The sequence below is a fragment of the Terrapene carolina genome, unplaced genomic scaffold (assembly GCF_002925995.2).
Source record: "Terrapene carolina triunguis isolate 2854851 unplaced genomic scaffold, T_m_triunguis-2.0 Scaffold194, whole genome shotgun sequence".
Taxonomy (NCBI): domain Eukaryota; kingdom Metazoa; phylum Chordata; order Testudines; family Emydidae; genus Terrapene; species Terrapene triunguis.
The window spans coordinates 5,231,709-5,251,593 of NW_020664545.1; the positions used below are offsets into that span (position 1 = coordinate 5,231,709).

The 19,885-nt window shown below is 54.1% G+C and overlaps 1 protein-coding gene across 1 annotated transcript in view; it reads right to left on the reverse strand.

Moving 5' to 3' along the window:
* Positions 1–11,163: 11,163 nt before the first annotated feature.
* KISS1R (KISS1 receptor) overlaps positions 11,164–19,885 on the reverse strand; it is a 13,768-nt gene continuing 5,046 nt past the window's right edge. The window contains exons 2-5 of the mRNA XM_024204399.2: positions 15,011–15,135; positions 13,203–13,338; positions 12,177–12,415; positions 11,164–11,520 (exon numbers count right to left, since the gene is read on the reverse strand). Coding sequence (XP_024060167.2) covers positions 11,164–11,520; positions 12,177–12,415; positions 13,203–13,338; positions 15,011–15,135 — 857 coding nt within the window. The remainder of the gene's footprint in view (positions 11,521–12,176; positions 12,416–13,202; positions 13,339–15,010; positions 15,136–19,885) is intronic.

The window sequence follows — 19,885 nt, forward strand, 5'->3', positions numbered from 1 at the left end:
AAGTCAATCAACCTGTTTGTCTTGCTCCCTACCCTGCCCTAACCTGGTGCCTTCAGGTTTGGAACTTGAGGTCTTTCCCTCTGCGAAGCACACCGGGCAGCGAGACGTCCTGGGTCTGATTCTCCATCAGACTGCGTCTCAGGCAGCAAAGTGAGTGCAAACAGCCACGGGACCAGAATGGTGCAGCAGCTAAGTGGGAGTCCATTGCTCCAAGCTGTGTGCTGCTGTCAAGGCAATCTCCATTTCTGGATCCTGTTGAGTTCGGCACCTCGAGACCACTAAATCAGTCTCTCTTGGCCGCTGGCCTGTCGAGGGGAACCGAATCGCACCAGCCCCAGATGGGCATGCAGGTTAAAGGCCCACAGGGAGCCAGTGTAGGAAAACAATCACCTGCATTCGAAGGCAGTGGAAAGAAAATGTCTCACTTTGGGGACGCTCCCTAAAGCAGATCAAGGCTTGTAGTAAACAAACTAGAGTGGCTGTAACTATATCCTGCCTGCTAGGCGGAATAGTAGCCCTTAGGGCCTCTCGGGGAGGGTAGAATTACAAGCAAGGCTAGTGAGGGGAGTGGCTACTGGAAAGGGCTTCTGGGCAAATAAAGGAGAAGGAGGAACCAGGGTTGCTTTGGTGATCAGCCCCCATATTCATTATAATATAGGTTGTGCCCAAAGCATATGCCTTGCAGAAGGGGGTTTACAGGGCAAAAGTGATTTCACGTCCAAACCAACTTCTCCTCCCCAGCAGGAGATCTGAGCTTGGGCAAATCATAGAAAAAATCTGCTCTCGGGTTCTTCAAATCCCACTGGCTCAGGTGGGAAGCGTGTTATGAATCTCACAGTGGGGGCATGGCCCCCAAAGGATCCTGGATACAAGAACCGGATTCACTTGGGAGCAGGGGTGGCTGCTGCTTTCCAATAGCCTGCACAGGCCAGTAACATAGTAAAAACGTTTGTTTGGATCAGATGCTCCAGAGCATTCAGCGGCTCCCAATTCTGGGTGCTGAGCACTTGGGAAAACCCACCTTTCCAAGGCTTTCGCGCATCTACCAAGGAGCCTTTCAAGCTGAATTCACATGGGGACGAACCTGAGCGCGCACAGACACGCTGGCTGCCCCTTAAAAGGAGGCATCTGCCCGATCTAGGATGAAGCGGTACATGACAAACACCCGGCAGGGCTGGTCTAGGTATACTTAATCCCATAGTTCCCTACACCTAGGGGCCTCTAACTAACCCAGATCTGACCTTCCGTTGCCGCCTGCTCCGGTCCGCAGCCTGAGACTGCCCGCAACCCGCCGGTGCGCCCCTGCGGAATAGGAGCAGGCACCTTCAATCCTCTGGGAAAAGGGTCTTCAGAACGGGAGTCAGGAGTCCTGGGTTCTATTCCCAGCCTGACTCACTATGCGACCTGGAGCAACTCACTTCCGCCTCTCTGTGCCTCAGTTTCCCTCTCTTTAAAACAGAGAATAATAATGCTTCTGCCGGCTTTAATACGTGATGGCTGAAAAGTACTAGATGGACTAGACCCTACCCTCATTGGAATCAGTGGCAAAGCTCCCATTGACTTGAATAGGGCCTGTGATTGCAAATTAATGTATTATATTTCAGCAATAGCTTGTCCTCCATGTGCCTGGCTTTCGTTCTGGTGGGGCCATTTCGCCATCTAGTGGCGTGAGACGCAATGACCACAGAGGCCTGTTGCAGGCAGGTGAGTTGTGCATGTATCTCACAGAACTGAGATGCTGAACGGCAGGCCATCAGTCCTGAAACACCAGGCAGCAGGGAGCTCAGACGTCTATGCAAGGTGCCGGCACAGCATGAGGCTCGGCAAGGAGGCCAAGCATCTTCCAAGAAATACGTTTAGAATTATCTTGTTATTTTTCTTGCAAAAATTACACATTGGAAGAGCAGGCTGAAGTAAAGGGAGTTGATGGTTTGTGATCTTGCCAAAGCAAAGGTTTTTTTCCCCTCTAAACAGTAATGTTACAGGTTTTTAAGCTGCTTTTTAATGGCTGGAGCAGGGGATGGGGAGTCGGGACCCCTGGGTTCTGTTCCCAGCTCTGGGAGTGGAGTGAGGTTAGAGCAAAGGACTGAGAGTTAGAATACCTGGGTTCTGTTTTGGGGTGGGAGAGTAGAGTCTAGTGGTTAGAGCAGAAGACTGGATACAAACCCCTCAATGCCACGCCGTGCCAAAGCTGTAGGATGAATCAGAAACTCCTTTGTCCCCGGTCATTCTTTCCTCTGAGTGCTTTCCCATCCCAGCACTCGCTGGTCCTAGCTGGAAAGCCAACGTAACGTTTGCCCCATTTGTCTTCATACAAAAGCCGGAGCAGGCACGAACATTTCAGTTCATTCATCCGTTCATTTCCCTCCACCGCCTCTTATTCCCTTTCCGCCTGGAACACTCAGAGACCCTCCCTCCAGCCTGAGAATACCACACACTAAAACCGATTGATGCATTGGGGGGGTGGGGGGAACGAAGATAGGGCAGGTGAAGTTTCAAGTGGCTTTGCCTTGCAGGTTAGATATTCAGAAAGGGAGACCCCCCCCGCCCCCTCCGTCCCCAGATACTGTCACAGCTGGGCTCCCTTGTTCCATTGTCAAGGCGTCCAGGTGCAGGGTCGAATTTACAGGCTTCACTATTGCTAGCAAGACTTTGTCTGTTCGGTACCGTCCAGTTAGGCGCCCATAAAAGCCAACGCTAGTCGCTGGCTATCGAGGAGACCCCACAATCCCCCCTCTAGGATGATCAGCTACTTCACCCAGCAAGATGTACTTGAAAATGCACTGGGTTGGAACATTTCAGCATCAGGGGGTCAAAGATGAGGTTTCTTTTCCCCTGTACCCCCCCCGACAATGAAATCTCCCTGTCCCAACTCCCCTTACTCTGCTCGGAGGTTATCAGACCCCTCCCACCCTGGGGCTGACTGAGGAGTTCAGGCTTCGTGCCCTACTTAGTCCTTGGTCTCGCTACATGAGGCTTCCAGCGAGGGGCCTAGTTTAGCGCTGCAATTTCTGGGCACTGTGGTATAACTGCCTAGGCCTGGGTGTAGGGTGACCAGACAGCAAGTGTGAAAAATCGGGATGAGAGTGGGGGGGTAATAGGAGCCTATATAGGAAAAAGCCCCAAATATCGGGACTGTCCCTATAAAATCGGGACATCTGGTCACCCAGGCTGGGTGTTTCAAAAAAGCAGGGGATCTGAGGGGCTCTGGCAGAGCCAGGGGGAACAGGCTGTCCAGCTTTCCCCCCAGACTCCTCCCCACCCTCATTCGTAGCGGCTATGTGACCGTCCCCACTTACTTTGTGCATTTTTGGCATGTTTTTCGGACAGTCAGACTTGTTTTGGATGGATTTTATGGCAAATCATCACCACTAGAGGGCGACCAACACCTGCCGTAGCCGGCTGCAGTCCAGCGCAGCTGGTGCATACAGGACACCGGCTGCAAGGACTGGACCCCATGGCTCCAAATCCAAAATCCAACCAAAGCTGGGGTCTGCTTGCAAACCGATGGGAACTCCAGCCTTCCAGACACGTCATCCCCAGCCAGCCTGCTTCTACCCTGGGCACGAGGGGCGTTCAAGCGCCACTGCCTGGGGGAACCCTTTGCCTCTCTCAAATTGTTGCCCTGAAGCAGGACAGTTGCAATGGGGGTTTGGTGGGCAGGCCCGCCGATGGGCGTGGTAGCGGTGGTGGCTGGGATCCCCGGACCCTTTTAAATTGCCCAGGCAGGCCTCAGGGCCTGCTCTGCAGAAGCAACGGGCTGGGGAAGTCGGTGGCTGCCCCACGCCGCCCCTGCAAGGAAACGCCTCCTCTCCGCTGCGGGCACCAGCGCCAGGCAGATAGGGCTGGGTGGGGCCCCGGCAGATGGGACTGCGCTGTGCTCCCAAGCTTCAGGTGTTCTGCCCCCTAGGACTGTGCTGGGAGAGGGGATCCCCGTTCTGCGCTGGCTCGGCAGGGCGGGTGAGTGCGGCCGGGGGGCAGGGCATGGGGGAGTGGGTCTCTAGGGGGGTGCTGGGCTGTGAGGAGGTGGGGGGCGCTGGGCAGTGAGGGGTCTGTGTGGATTGCTGTGTAGTTGTAGTGGTGGGGCTGTGGGGAAGGGCATTGGGTAGTGCAGGGTGGGGGAAATCTGTGTGTGTTGGAGTACTGGGCAATTGTGGGAGTGCTGGACAGGGATGGTGGTGTGCAGAGTGCTGGGAAGTTGTGGTGGGGCTGTAGGCGGGGGGGAGGCGCTCGGCATAGCGGGTCCGGGGGATGCCGGGCAGAGAGTGTTGGGTGGGGGGTGGGCTGTGTGGCACAGCATGGGCCCGCCCCAGAGAGGAAGGGGCACGCTGGCAGCGCAGGGCTGGGCGGGCCAGTGTGTGTCTGGTGGCTGCCGGTTTGTAAACAGTGCCCTCACACTGCTCTGGGCAGAGTGGGGCTGCACCCTCCATGCCATGCCCCATTGCCCCTGGCTGGCCCCTCGCTCCAGGTACTGACCTCCCGGCACCATGCTCCATTGCCCCCATGGGGGCCCACAAATATGTTTGGCACCGGTCCGACAAAAGGTTAATCGGGCCCTGGCTCCTAGGCACACGCGGGGTGGTGCCGGCGGTGGCGAAGGCAGCCAGGCAGGCACATCCCTTTCTAGGGGGCCCATTGACCGTTCTGCCCTGGGGCCCGGAATTGCTGTCCGTGGGCCTGTCGGCCGGGTCTCACGTACGCCAGCTCACACAGGCCACCAAACAGCTGTAGCTACGGGGCTGTCAATCTGCCTGGACTCCAAAGGCTTCTGACTGTCTCAGCCTGCGTCTCTCCAAGGTGCCCTGCTCAATGGGACCATGCACGGGGGCTGCTTGAACTGCCAGGGGGTTTAATAAATGCAAAGGCCAGCAGGGCTCTTGGGATCTTCGATGCTGACTTCCTGCATAACCCGGGCCAGAGAACCTCGACCAGCACTTCCTGCATCCAGCCCAATCACCTGGGGTCTAACTAGGGTGTATATTTGTATCTCCAACCTTGCCTGAAAGATTCCCAGTGACAGAGACTTCACCCCGTCCCTTGGCCATCTGCTCATCACCGTCACTATGACAAACCTGTGTCTTGCCAGGCTGAACTCAGCTGACTTCATCTTCCAGCTCCCGTGTCCTACACCCGGGGCCCTCCCCCTTTCCAGACGACTGTCCCCCTTTCAGGAGTCTCATTTGTCTTGCCTACCCCCAAGTTTCACCTCACTTAAGAGGTGAAATAAATCCAGTGGAATATAAATATAGTACTTACATTTCAGTTTACCAGGTTACAGAGCAGCATAGCCAAGTCATTGTCTGTATGAAATTTTAGTTTTTCCTGACTTTGCCAGTGCTTTCTATGTAGCCTGTTGTAAAACTAGGCACATATCTAGATGAGTGGATGTACCCCGCAGGGGTATGCATACCCCGGGTTGAGAATCACTGTCCTACAACAGAGTGGGTGTGGGTGTGGGGTAGGGTTGCCAAGCCTCCAGGATTATCCTGGAGTTAAAGATTACTCTTTAATTAAAGATAATGTCATGTGATGAAACCTCCAGGAATTCAGCCAACCAAAGACGGCAACCTTAGTGTCAGGAGCTGTGCGAGGTTTAGGGACAATGGGGGGTAGAGCAGGGCTCTGAGGAGTACCAAAGGGGGAGCATAAAGCTACTGACCTGTCTCCCCAGCCCACACCCAAAGTCCCTTCAGGCCCATGCTTTAGGGCACAGTTGATTTACAAGGCAGCTATTCTCCTGACCTGGCTGCATCTCTCTTCCCCCAGCTACAGGCACTAATTTCCTTCCCATGTCTCCCCCCTCTAACAAAGCCCTTTATAGCAATCACTGGCCCCTTCCCAGCTGGGTCTGATAATCTAACAGGGCTGGCCCCGGGCCCCCGGCCCTTAAAGGGGCAGAGCTCCCAGTTACAGGGAGCCACGAACAAACCCCAGCGCCCGGGGAGCCACGTGGGGTTTAGTCCTTTCCCGCCGGGGCCGAAACCCGACCACGCAGAGGGGCTGCACGCACCTGCCCCCAGAGGGAGGAGAGACGATGCCGCCTGCCACCCTGAGCTGCTGCCGCTGCCACCTCCACAGCCGGGACGGACGAAGAGATGATGGGACACCACCGAGTCGTGCCTGTTGCTGGGCAACCCAGCACCCACAATTCTTTCTCCTAGGCAACCCAGCACCCACAATCCTTTGCTGCCCACCTGCCCCCAGCAGCAGAGGAGGAGTAACTACAGGGGTACCAGCCAGAGCCCCGGCTAGAGGCCAGTGGTGCCCAGCAAGGATGCTGAGACAATGGACCTGTCTCAGATGGGTGGAGTGTAGGAGAGTCTCGCGCCTTCCCCTCCCACCCCAGTTCGAGCCCTGCCTTGGAGCAGAGAACGTCTGGGTTTCCGCAGGACCCCGCCTGTGGCTCCGCCAGAGAGGGGGCCCTGCCTGAGATGTGCCATCAAACCAAGCAGGGGCATTTCAGCTCCCCTCCAACAGAGTCTGGTCACAAGTGAGATGAGTTTTCTGCTCTCAGTTGACACCAGTCTGGCACTAACCAACTCCATGAAAATACGGAGGGGCTAATCTGTTATAAGCACAGGAGGTGTTGGGCTCTGGGAATCCTGGAACAGATGGAGACAGAGTCTATGTGCGAGGCAAACAAAAGACCTGACTTTATTCTATTTATGAATAAACGGTGATTTTTTTTTCTCCCCACGCTCACAAGAGCAGGAACCGGAGCAAAGCCGCCACGAGCACAAAGCAGCGGGTGGCGTTTGTATGTAGCTGCCTCCTCAAAGAGCCCTGTTTGTACAAAAACTCAGGGAGCCGCACCATCCCGAAACCTCCCGGCCTCCTTGGGAATCTGATTCACCTCTTTTTGTACCATGAGCGATGCCTTGAGCAGACCCCACTTCCCCCGCAGGGAGCTGGGGTGAACCGCCTGCTTTCCCCGGCCTTCCATGGTCACAGGTGTCATGAGCTGGGATAGGCTCAGAGTTCCCCCCACCATGGTATACATTTCTTAGTCCCCAGCAATTGAAGGGTTAACATCACCGGCTCATTCACCTGCACGTCCACCAATGTGATATATGCCATCATGTGCCAGCAATGCCCCTCTGCTATGTACATTGGCCAAACTGGACAGTCACTACGCAAGAGGATAAATGGACACAAGTCAGATATCAGGAATGGCAATATACAAAAACCTGTAGGAGAACACTTCAACCTCCCTGGCCACACAATAGCAGATGTTAAGGTAGCCATCTTACAGCAAAAAAACTTCAGGACCAGACTCCAAAGAGAAACTGCTGAGCTCCAGTTCATTTGCAAATTTGACACCATCAGATCAGGATTAAACAAAGACTGTGAATGGCTATCCAACTACAGAAGCAGTTTCTCCTCCCTTGGTGTTCACACCTCAACTGCTAGCAGAGCACCTCACCCTCCCTGATTGAACTAACCTCGTTATCTCCATACTGATTTATACCTGCCTCTGGAGATTTCCATTACTTGCATCTGAAGAAGTGAGGTTCTTACCCACGAAAGCTTATTCTCCCAATACTTCTGTTAGTCTTAAAGGTGCCACAGGACCCTCTGTTGCTTTTTACAGATTCAGACTAACACGGCTACACCTCTGATACTTGTTCCTATTGTGTTAGTCTCTTCTGTAGGGAGACGTTCTTCCCACAGATCCAACCTTGAGTTTATGAAAAGTTGGCACATGTCAGTATAAGATATGGCATCCTTCCACCTCCCCTTCCCAGGGACCAAGGCTTGCCTTAAGACATAAAGGAAACAATCTTTATTGCCATATACTTTCACTGTTTCTTTGCTTTAACCCCTAGGAATGTACCTGTTGGACAATCAAAGGAGTTGCTCCATTCCTATGGACCCCAAATCAGAATTCAACATATATATTTTATACTAATAACATTTTATCAAAGAATTAATTAAATGCTAACTTGTGACCATGGGCGGAGACATTATGTAACCTGTTAACCATTGGCTAATGTGCTATCTTGTCTTGCTGCAAAACCTATCCCAGGGTGTGGAACTGCCTACCCCGTCACTTTCCCCCACCCATGGAAAATCCATATATTCCATTGTAATCAATTGATTGACAGTGTCTCTGAGCCTAATAAGCAAGGTGACACTCCGCCAGCGCTATGTGTAATAAACTCCAATGCTTGACCTCTACACAGTGTGGATTTATGTCTTGCAGCAATCTTCTCCCCTGCAGATGGAGAGAGCACAGCATGTTCTTCAGAGGCCGGTGGCAAACATGAGCTGCTAGCCCCTGTGCAGACATTCCCCCTCGACAGGCTCAGCTAGTCCTAGCCAGGATCGATGGGTCAGTTACGCTCAAGGCAGATTCCCAGAGCCTTTATAAGGACAGGAACAGCCAGGCTGGATGAATCCCGGGGGTCCGCTGAGTAGCCCATCTCTGAGTGGCCAGTACCAGCTGCTTCAGAGGAAGGTGGAAGAGGTCCCACATGAAGAACCTGGCCCAGTGGTTAGGACCAGGGCCGGCTCCAGGCACCAGCCCACCAAGCTGGTGCTTGGGGCGGCACCTGGAGGGGGGCGGCACGGCGCTCCGGCCCCCGGGGAGAGCGGGGCCACGGCCGGGCTCGCCGCCCTCCCCCCGGCGCTCTGGCCGCCCTCCCCCCGGCGCCCTCCCCCCGGCCGCCGGGGGGAGAGAGGAGCCCCCGCCGGGGCTCGCCGCCCTCCTCCCAGGGCTCCGGCCGCCCTCCCCCCCGGCGCCCTCCCCCCGGCCGCCGAGGGGAGAGCGGAGCCCCCGCCGGGGCTTGCCGCCCTCCCCGCGGGGCTCCGGCCGCCCTCCCCCCCCCCGTGGGGGGGCGGGGCGGCCGGAGGCTTTTTTGCCTGGGGCGGCGAAAAAGCCAGAGCCGGCCCTGGTTAGGACACTGGACGTGCATCCTGACTAGCCATGTTTGTGTCTTTGCTCTGCTACTGGCTCCCTGTGTGCCACTTAACTTCTCTGTGCCTGAGTTCCCACTCTGTAAAAAGGGGATAACGGTTCCCATAATTCCCTGATGACTGGGGGATGGGAGGCTGAGAGTGTGAGGTGGCCAGATGTCGTGGTGATGGGAGCCACATAATTATTTAAGTTAGACCTGACCCCAGGAAAAGTTTATTCCCAACCCCTCCATTAAGTGAGTCCTTAATGATGGTCCCCAGTTTTCACTGGCATGGCTGGGAGGATTTGAACGGAGATGATTGGGTTTTCATTGACCCTAGATGAGTGCCTCTGAAAACTAGCCCAGTCTAGTGTTTATATGACAGAAGCAATTCCCTGGATTTGAGATATGAACCTTTCCCCCCAGCCGGGTCTAATATGGTGGGTGAATTACACAACAAGTCCATCAACAGGACGTACAATGGGCTGAGCTACTGGATGGTCTTGCTGGACCCCACTTAGATGGGAGACTTATGAAGTAACATCCAAGGTGCTGCTAGTGATCCAGAAGGTGGCACTCTCCTCCACTGAGTGAGCTCGGTGCTGTTGGAGGGAGGGTGGTATCTTTATTCCTGGGGGAATGCTGCATCACTGCGCATGCGTAGAATTAATGTCCCCCACAGATTTCTTTGCTTCCCTGCAGAAAAATGACTTTCTGACAGGGAAGCAAAGGGAATCTGCAAGAGCAGTCACACACCACTCCCTAGCTGCACAGGTACATCGTTTCAGGCACCTGGAGCAGCTGGCTGGGAACACCCCCACCAGCGGCTCCTACCCTGAGCCAGGATCAGCTGCTAGTCCCAGCTGGGCTGGAGGCAGGAGAGGATGGGACTTCCTCTTCCCCTGCAAGGAGTGGCTGGGGCTGTGTCAGACCCACCCCCAGAAACCTCCCCCAGCTGCAGGAAGCTCAGCATCCTCCCCTGCTTCCTGCCCCCATTGCTCCTCAGCTGCAGGGGGAGGGCTCACTGTATGGGGAGCTGCTCCCCCATCTGCCCACCCCCATGCATCCGGACCTCCCATACCCAGACACCCCTACCAAGCCTAACCCTGTACACCCAGAACCCCCCTAGCCCTCCAGACCCAAACCCCACCCCACTGAACCTCAACACCTGCATCTGGAACCCTCTGCACCCAGACCCCCTGCCTCTAGACCCCCACCCCTGCACTCAGACCACTCCCCACTGAGCTCCCTGCACTCAAACCCCCACCCTGACAAGCCCCACCCCCTGCAGCCCCCTGAGCCCTCACATCCAGATCCCCATGCAACTGACCCCCAACTAGCTGCACAGAGACCCCCACCCCACCAAGCCCCACTCCCCAGCACCCAGACCCCCCTGCTGAGACCCCCACACCCAGACCCCTCCGCTGAGCCCCACCCACCTTCACCTGGAAGAGTCCCATTGTCCCTGCACCTGGAACCCCCCAACGAGCCTCTGTGCATCCAGATCCCCCCACACCTAGACCCCCAAATCTGCTCCCAGATTGTCCCACACAGAATCCTCTCACCCCAAACCTGGATCCCCCCACACTGAGCCACTCCACACTTGGATCCTGCCTGGTTGAGCCTGCCTGTCCCACACCTGGTGCCTGGCGCAGAGGGGCAGGGCCCCAGCCCTTGTGCTGTGTCAGGGTCAGGTGCAGCCTCACCGCTGAGTCCGTGTCCCGGGGGTGAGGGGGCTGCAGGGTGATCTCCCACCTTCGTGCAGCCAGTGGCCTGTGCTCCCCACTGCCATGCTGGTGCCTCTGTATTTATTTATTGACAAATACAACTTACAGAATTTTGCAGAATTTTAAGATATTGTGCGGAGAATTGTTAATTTTTTGGCGCAGAATGCCCTCAAGTGTACATCTTTCAAAGGAAAAGCAGAGGTTCTGTTTCTGTGGGGTTAAAAGTCCCAGGCAGTTTTTAATGGGAGTGGTTTAGCCGTTTAGCCCCGGTCTCTTTGGGGTAATTACATACTGCCTGCCTGCCTACCTCTCCATTCGGAGTGTCCTCCTTCACTTCCTGTCCTAAACTGCCAGGCAGTGTTGCTCTGGGCTATATGAACAGCTGCTGCCTTCCACCCCAGACGTGGTTGCATTACAATGGTGGGTGAGATGGTTTGTAAAGCACTTTGGGATGAAAGGCTCTACGAGCTGCAAATTCTTATCAGCAAAGACGGTCATCTGGTCTCACGTTCTGGACAGGGAGGGGCATGTCCACCTCCCTATGTGCCCGAGGACACAAAGTGCATCTCGGTGTTGACATGGGCGTTGCCCGCATTGGTGCAGCCCACCTTTTGCTTGAAGATGAAGGGGAAGACCTTCTTGAAGGCTTTCCTGAAGTTGACACCCATGAAGGCGTAGACGATGGGGTTGATGGAGGAGTTGGTGTAGGACATGCAGTGGGCCCAGATCTTCACCTTGTAGATGTAGTAGTTGCGCTGGAAGCTGGGGCTGAAGGCCTGGACGAGAATGAGGAATTGCACGGGCCCCCAACAGACGGTGAAGAGCACCACGATGATGACCACCATGCGGGAGATCTTGGCCCGCATCGCCTCGGAGCGCTCGGCCAGCTGCTGCACCTTGCAAGCCACAGAGACAGGGTGTGTGTGTTAGCATTCACAGCCAGGCAGCTCTGGTGGGAGTTGAGCCATCATGCCAGTGGGTGGACATGTGCAAAGAGGTAGACACACAAGTGGTTGCATGTGTGTATAACATCACACCTCTAGGAGGTGGTTGGCAGTGGGGATTGAACCTGGGAACCTCTGGATTGGAGCGCATGACCCTCTGCTGCCTGAGCTAAAAGAACAGTGCAGTGGCAGACTTATCAACCTCTAGTTACGGCCCAACCGCCACCGGGGGCAACAGAGCATTACATGGAGTGGGTCAGATGTGCAAGTAGTGGTGGGCGCCTCTACGCGCATTCACGTGCACACCAAATGGTGGGTGCATGGGTGCAAATGGCAGCATGTGTTGTGGACACAGGTGCATGTATCTGCAAGTATCTGCAGACACAGGCCATGCACCCGAGCATCATCGTGCATGCGCCGTTGGATACAGAGGCCAGGGATGAATCTGGCCCTGTGGCCAAGGAGTCCTGAGCACCATCAACTCCTGCTGGAGCCAGTGGGAGCCGTGGCTGCTCAAAGCCTCTGGAGATCAGGTCTTATGTAGATCTACGCATGCACATGCCCCCTACAGGCGTGTGCGGGGAGTGCAGGGGGGAGGAGCCAGGTACCTGGTAGTTGTTATCGATGGGCTCCACGGTGGGATGTCCCATCTGGTAGAGCATGGCCACATAGCAGACGCAGATGGTCAGTAGGGGCAGCAGGTAGACGGCCAGGAAGTTGTAAAGGATAAAGGCCTTCTCGTGGGAGGCGGAGGGGAAGGACTCACTGCAATAGGTCTGCGGCCCGAACCAGTAGCCCTCTGTCAACCTGTTGTACATCAGCACCGGGGCGGAGACGATAAAGGAACCTGCCGCGGGCAGCAAGGCCAGAGTCAGCGACCCAGCGGCAGGCTGGGTGCTTGCTTTAGTGGTCGGCAGGGGATGAAGGGACCAAACCGAACCAGAACCAGGATCCCAGCCAGCGGAGGAGCAAGATGGAGGTTCAGAGCCGAACCAGAACCAGGATCACAGCCAGTGGGGGAGCTGGATTGAGGGACAGACCTGACCCAGGGTCACAGCCAGCAGGGGAGCTGGTCAGAGGGACAGACTCGAACCAGAACCAGGAAGGATCATGGATCGCAGGGGGAATGACTTGGAGGGACAAAGGACATGAGGATGATAGGTGCCAATGGCCCATTCCCCCAGGGTGGGGGAGGACCCCACTTGATACAGCCAGCAGCTTCAGCTCATGCATGTGTTACAGGTGTCCTCTCCCTTCTTCCATCCCCCCAAATTCCTATTTCAGCCCCCATCCTTGAACCGCCCCCCCATCCTCCCCAGATAGGGCTTGGCTTTGCAAACCATGCCAGGGGGGGTTCGGATGCCGGTCCCATTTTATCTGAACCCTGACATTTATTAGGTCGGGGGCTGGCTCAGGGGGTTGCATAAATGGTTCTGGCTGGTTTCTTTAAAAAATAAAGGGGCCCTTACCCAGCAGACTCTGTCCCCTCATGCCCACATGAATCTCTCCATCCCCCTTCCTCCTCCGAGAGCGCCAGTGACAGCCCCTGCTGGCCAGCTCGCCCCAGCTACCCGGCACCACTTCAGGAGGGCCACGTTTCCCCAGTCCCCTCCCTCCACGCCGGCTCTACTCACAGATCCAGATGCCCAGGCTGATGGCGACAGCAATGCGGGGGGTGCGCTGGCGCAGGGAGCGCAGCGGGAACACGGTCACGTACCAGCGGTCCACGCTCATGGCCGTCAGGGTGACACAGGTGGCCTGCACGGAGACCTGCCAGGGGAGGTAGAAGCGGAGAGGGGAGCCCATTGGAGCGGAGTTGGCTGGGGGAACACACATCCATGCACCCACCCTGTGCACTGTCTGTGCCAGATCCCCAGCTGTCGACTGTAATAGAGATACAGCAATACCCAGCAGCTGAGTATCTGGCCCTCTGGGTCTGAGTATTCTACCCGTGGAAGCCGATGACCGCGGTTTGCATGGTGTGGTGTGTTGGAAATGCAAGCTACCTCCACAAGAGCAGGGGGGTTCCTGGTCTTGCTTGCAGGCTGTGTATGGACATGTGCCATCTGGGACATTTCCAGTTAGTCTGGAAAATGTCAGCCTAAATCAAGGTGGGGTGATTTACATAAGAACGTCAGTGCTGCCATAGTGGGTCAGACCAATGGTCCATCTCACCCAGTATCCTGTCTCCAACAGTGGCCAGTGCCAGATGCTTCAGGGAGAATGTACACAACAAGGCAATTTTGCAGCAATCTACCCTCCACTTCTGGCAATCAAAGGTTTAGGGTCACCCCGAGCATGGCCTTGTGTCCCTGACCATGTTGGCTATTAGCCATTGATGGACCTGTCCTCCAGGAACTTATCTAGATGTTTTTTTGAACCCACTTAGACTTTTATATTCACAACATAGAATATCAGGGTTGGAAGGGACCTCGGAGGTCATCTAGTCCAAGCCCCTCCTCAAAGCAGGACCAATCCCCAACTAAATCCCCAATGGCCCCCTCAAGGATTGAATTTATAACCCTGGGTTTAGTAGGCCAGTGCTCAAACCACTGAGCTATCTCATGGCGCTGAAGGCCCCATGTTGACTGTGTGTTGGGTGAAGAAGTACTCCCTTGTGTTTGTTTTAAACCTGCTGCCAATTCATTTCATCAGGTAACCCCTGATTTTTGTATTGTGTGAAAGGGTAAATAACACTTCTCTAGTCACTTTTGCCACCCCCTTCATAATTATAGAGACCTCTCTCCTATCCGTCCTTCGTCATCTCTTTTCTAAGCTGAACAGCCCTAATCTTTTTAGTCTCTCTTTGTACGGAAGCTGTTTCATACCCTTGATCAGCTTTGTTTCCCCTCTCTGAACCGTTTCCAATTCCACTTTCTCCTTTTTGAGATGGGGTGACCAGAACTGGACACAGTACAGAAGATGTGGGCATACCATGGATTTATATAGTAGCATTATGATATTTTTATCTTATTTTCTATCCCTTTCCTAGCCGTTCCTACCATTCTGTTAGCCATTTGGACTGCTGCTGCACACTTAACTGAAATTTTCAGAGAACTATCCACAGTGACTACAAGATCTGTGCCTCTCTGCCTTAGGGAGCAGCCTGCTTTGTCTCTCTCTGGTTTTTGTCACTGTGTGTTTATCATAAAGTCATGTTATGCTGCAACCTGCCAGCAAGAGTATGTTTTTTATCTAACGTTTCTGTTTGTATAGCATGCACATAGGCCATGTGTGTGTATGGCTTGCACCTGTGCGAGGCATGGGTGTGTGCCCTGTTGTGCAACTGCATGAGAAATGTACTTGTGAGGTGCCTGCGTGCAAGGAGAGGGAAAAGCTCACCCTGTTGCTGCCCCCACAGTCTCTCTTTTGAAGACTAAACCCCCCCAGTCACCTCAGCTCTGCCCACAGTAGTGAGCGAAGCCCTAAGCCAAGGCCTCACCTGTTGGATGTAATTGACAAACTTGCACATGAACTCCCCGAAGATCCAGCCGGGAAGAGGATACAGCATGGCAGTGAACGGCACGCAGCACACCAGGAAGATGATATCAGTGGTGGCAAGGTTGGCTGTCAAAAGAAAGGAAGGGTCATGCTGTGATTAGGGCACAAGCCTTGGCCTTAGGAGGCCTGGGTTCAAATCCTGCCTCTGCCACAGGCTCCTTATGCCACCTTGGGCAAGTCACTTAGTAGCTCTGTGCCTCATTTTCCCACCTGTGTGATGGGAGAACAGCCTCTTAGGGGTGTGGTGAGGCTAAATCCATTCAAGATGGCGAGGTGCTTAGATACGGCAGTGACGGGGTCGATTTAAAAGGCCAACGAGCTGGCCTTTGCTGCTTCAGTTCTTGTCTCCCCTGCCGTTCTGGCAACGGGTCTGAAACAAAGACTTTGTGCTGGAGAATGGATGTGTCCAGAACAACTGACCCTCTTTCTATTGATACCGCAGGCCTTGGTTTATTTCCCCTCCTCTTCACCCCAGGTAAAGGGCCAGTTTCCACTGCAGTCAATACTGTGTGGTTCCACCTGGAGCGGCACGGTCCGGGGCAGAGAGCACCAGACTCGGAGCCTCTTCTCTTTCCACCCCTCTGTTAGTTGCTTTCCTGGCTGCACCCACAGATTCACAGGGGCTGTGCCTCAGCGGATAGGAATTGCCACTGCTCCAGTGAAGTCCATGGAGCTGGGTCAATTTGCACCAGCCGAGGATCTGCAAGGGACCAGAGAACTTCACCTGCATCAAGCTTATAACCCCATCTTCCAGCTCCTGGGCCTGTGTGGTAAACCAGCTTCGATTCCCTCTCAGATTCCACTACACCCTGTGGGCCAAATTCAGAGGACATGTGTGAGGGGAGATTGGGGTGTCTAAGGGCCAGCTGGCCGTAAAAGACAGGAAGGGTCTCCTTTACACTGGCATGAATCTGGATTAACTCCATTGGCTTTAGGGGTATTACGCCAGGTTTACACCAGTGCAAGAGAAGAATTAGGCCCTTAGGGAATCTACATACATATTGATGGGCTGGAAGAAGGCGTAAGTCACACCCCGTCTCAATAGCCTCTCAACCCGTCTCAGACTTGCCCCTGTGATCAAACCCCAGTGTGGAGGGCTGGGGGCTGAGCCCCATTCCTGACGGCATAGAGCCTTGACACTGGCTAAGGGGCAGTACTTGCTCTAGCGGAGTGGAAGTCTGAGCCTGGAGGATGCTAAGTGCTTCCCGGATGCTGCTTGGCTCCTTGCTGGATCGGGGCCATACGCAGGGCGCACCGGGAGTGAGATTTGCGCGGTGTGCAGAGGGGAGGTTTCTAGTAACGTCAGCATCAAGAGGCAACAAGGTCTAGTGCTCAGAGCTTGGGGCTGGGAGGCAGGAACTCCCAAAATCTAATCTCAGCTCTGGCACTTGGCTCGCTGTGCAGCCTGGGACAAGTCATCAAACCCCTCTCGTGCCTCAGTTTCCCCATCTGTAGAAAGGTGATCACATTTACCTCCCTCCTGGGGCTGGGAAGAGGAGGGTCCAGCTCGTGTCCCTATTCATGTCTGTGCAGACCTTTGGAGATGCAGAGTGCTAGCTACATCCTAGTTATCGCTGGAGCAAGCAGAGAAGGGTGCTGAAGACGATACAGAATTTCAGCCTGGTAGCTATCCACTCCCTGGCTCTCCTTGTCAGTCCCTTACTCAGCCAGGGAATATGTTTCCCTCTCTTTTGTTTCTCTGAAGGTTGCATTATCCTTTGGCGGCCCCATCACTCCATGCTATGTACCTCTGAGAGCTTAGTGCAGCTTCTTGGCTCTTGCCTCTAGCAATTTCATGGGTAAATCGCTGAGAATGAAAGAGGTTTGGCACCTGGAAAATCCAAGCGAGAATAGCCTCGTAATGCACAGTTGTTTATCTATTATATACTGTGAACACACTCAGTAGAATCCACTCACACAGCCTCCTGATGGATGACATGTCTCTTTGATCCGTGCCAGCAAAAGGGATTTGGCATCTCAGTGACTCCAGACAATGGCACATGGGAGCCTAATGTTTTACATTGCACACAGACACAGCACCTTGCAGACCAAAGCCTTTCACCTGTGCAGCAGCTGCCCTCTGGGATGGAGCATGGCAGGTTGGCCAAAGACACTAGGGAAAACCCTCTCTACTCTTATGGACCCTGGGGTTTTTAACATTCACAGAGAGCAGATAAGACATAGTTTTGTAAATTGCCTTCTCAGGGTTTAGGAATTACCAGATCAGAACAAGGGCCCATCTTAGCCACTTCCAGCTGCTTAACAGGAAGATGCAAGAAGCCCCATAGGAATAACCTGTCTATGAGGGGTGTTTCTTCCTGACCCCCTGTCAGTTAGTGCTTGCTTATGCCCTGCAGCATGAAGGTAGTATTCAATTTAGCCACCACAGTGAGGTGAAGGGCTGGGTTGAAACAGCTAGGATTTGAACCTGCATGTCCAGGCAGTGTAGGGATTTCAAACCTGCGTCTTAGCCCTGGCCTCCGCCTCAGTCTTGTTAAATAGCTCAGCTTGATTACAAATACAAGCCTACTCATGGCAGTTAACTGCTGTGGATTGGTGTTTGCGGGTAAAGCATCCCACTCTTGTGGCCTTATTGCTGACTCCAGCTGGCTTCCCAGATTGAGTATGATGGCCAAATGAGTTAGGCTGACAGTAACCCTTTTGCTGTGTGCTGACCTCATGGCGATTTTCAGCCTGGTTTTGTGCCGCAGGGCCCCTTGGCTGTTCAAAGGGGATGTCGCAAGCAGTCGCTTTGGGGCTACGTTCTGCATCATGTGAAGCAGCAAGGGGGAATGGTCAATACTGATCTGTATAACCTTGGTCCTCAGCTGGGGGAAATAGGCGTAGCGCCATTGCTTTCAATGGGATTATGCTGATTTAGACCAGGCACCAGCCCTCTCTCTTTAACGCATTGCACAGTGCTAATTTTTTAAAGCAATCAAGGTGTGAACGTCAATATCCCCCAGGGCCAGGGTTTTCTCTGAGTCAGGGGGATTTGCTGTATGGGCTCATTTCAGGTTCAGCCGGGATGTCCTGGTTAACCCCTGTGCTCCTGGACTGCAGCAGGGTTCTGGTAAGCACCGATGGATCGACAGTGCTTCCATAAGGGATGTACGAGCTATGCGGGGCCGTGCTTTGCCCAGGCAGCACTGACCAGAGCTGCCTTAGTCAGGTGAAGACGTTCATGCAGCGTCAGCTGGTTCAGTACAGCTGAGTGTCACTTACTTCACCGTCCTATCCCAGGTGCCTGTTCCTACTTGCACTGAAACGGATGGTGACATTTGTAAGGGCCTGATCCAGCCCTTTGGCGCTTTGTCTGGTCACTGACACGATAAAAGAGTCCCGCCGACGTGAGTGGAACACTGTGAGCTGGTTGCATCTTGCACCCACTTTGCACAGATGTAAACGAGGACAGAAAGCACAGGGCAGCTGCGGATCAGGCCCCTCAATATTTTAGCTGAACAAAAAGCTCTCAGTAACCTGGGTTACTGCACACAGAACACAATGAGCCAGGAGATTCATTGTAAAAGCGGCTGAGGCGAGGATGGCGGGGGAAGGACTGGGATAGGCAGAGTTTAGACTCTAATTTTCTGTCACTGGGGATCACAAAAGGGTCAAAATCTCTCCAAAGAAACTAGATGCAAAGCGACAAGTAACCGGCGTGCGGCTACGTGTTGTAACTGATGCTAGGAGGAGCGGAGATTGCTGGGGTGAAGGGAGAGGCCGAGTGACAAGTCTGGATGCTATATTACTCATATGGGCTATCGGAGCTATGGAGCTTCCCTGGGGCAAATTCCCAACCTCTAGGCAGCCTCCTTCCTAGTGCTCCCACAGTACCCCAATGGGCCTAGGGTGACCAGATGTCCTGATTTTATAGGGACAGTCCCGCTATTTGGGACTTTATCTTATATAGGCGCCAATTACTCCCCACCCCAGTCCTGATTTTTCACACTTGCTGTCTGGTCACTCTAAACGGGCCCTTCACGGGCCTAGAAAATGGCCTGTAATTTCCCCTGGCTGGGCAGAATTTTGTATTGTTACCAGCGGTCACTTCCAGGTCCTGGGCATAGGGAAACCCCAATGTGGTGACACTAGACAGCGCAGTCAGAAAGCCAGAGAGAACCACAAGGTCTGTCTGTGCCGAGTAGCTTCAGTGAGGAAGCCCCGTTACCTTCATTACAACCGATTCCTGTTCTTCTGCATCGTCCGAGAGACCACGACACCTGTGTCCAAGAGTCTACGACAGTGATAGTCATGCTTAGCACGTTAGGGCCCAGTCCAGCTGGCCAAAATCCTACGGACGCATCGCCCGAGTACGACTAGCAGGATTAAGTCCAATGTCTTCAAAGCACCATGGAAGGAAGGAAGGAAGGAATATCCCTCTGTATTGGGGATGTTTCGTTTGGTTTTTAACAACTAGCCATCACAATGTATAAGATCGTCAAGCACAAAAAGGGGAAAGCTCTTGTCTAAAATGTCTCCCCCGGAGTCACCAATAAATCTTCACCACGCACGGACTCCGAAGATTTGGGTCGTCAGGAGTTTTAAAAACCCTCTGCAGAATCCCTGCGCTGGAGGGGCTCAAAGGCCCTAGTTCTCCTTTCACTTTCCTTCACATTTTCGCAGTGCCTCCGTCTTCTTGAGGACAATGATCACGATGTCTCTCACTCCGTGCTTAATTTGTAATGAAAGAGGCGCCGTGCCGGGGCAGCAGGGCTCAAGCAATTAGGAGCCGGGGCTCAAGAAAGTTTTTTACTTTCATAACTGATGCGGCAAACCCAGAGGCACCGGGGCTACGAACTGCCAGGCCCAGAGG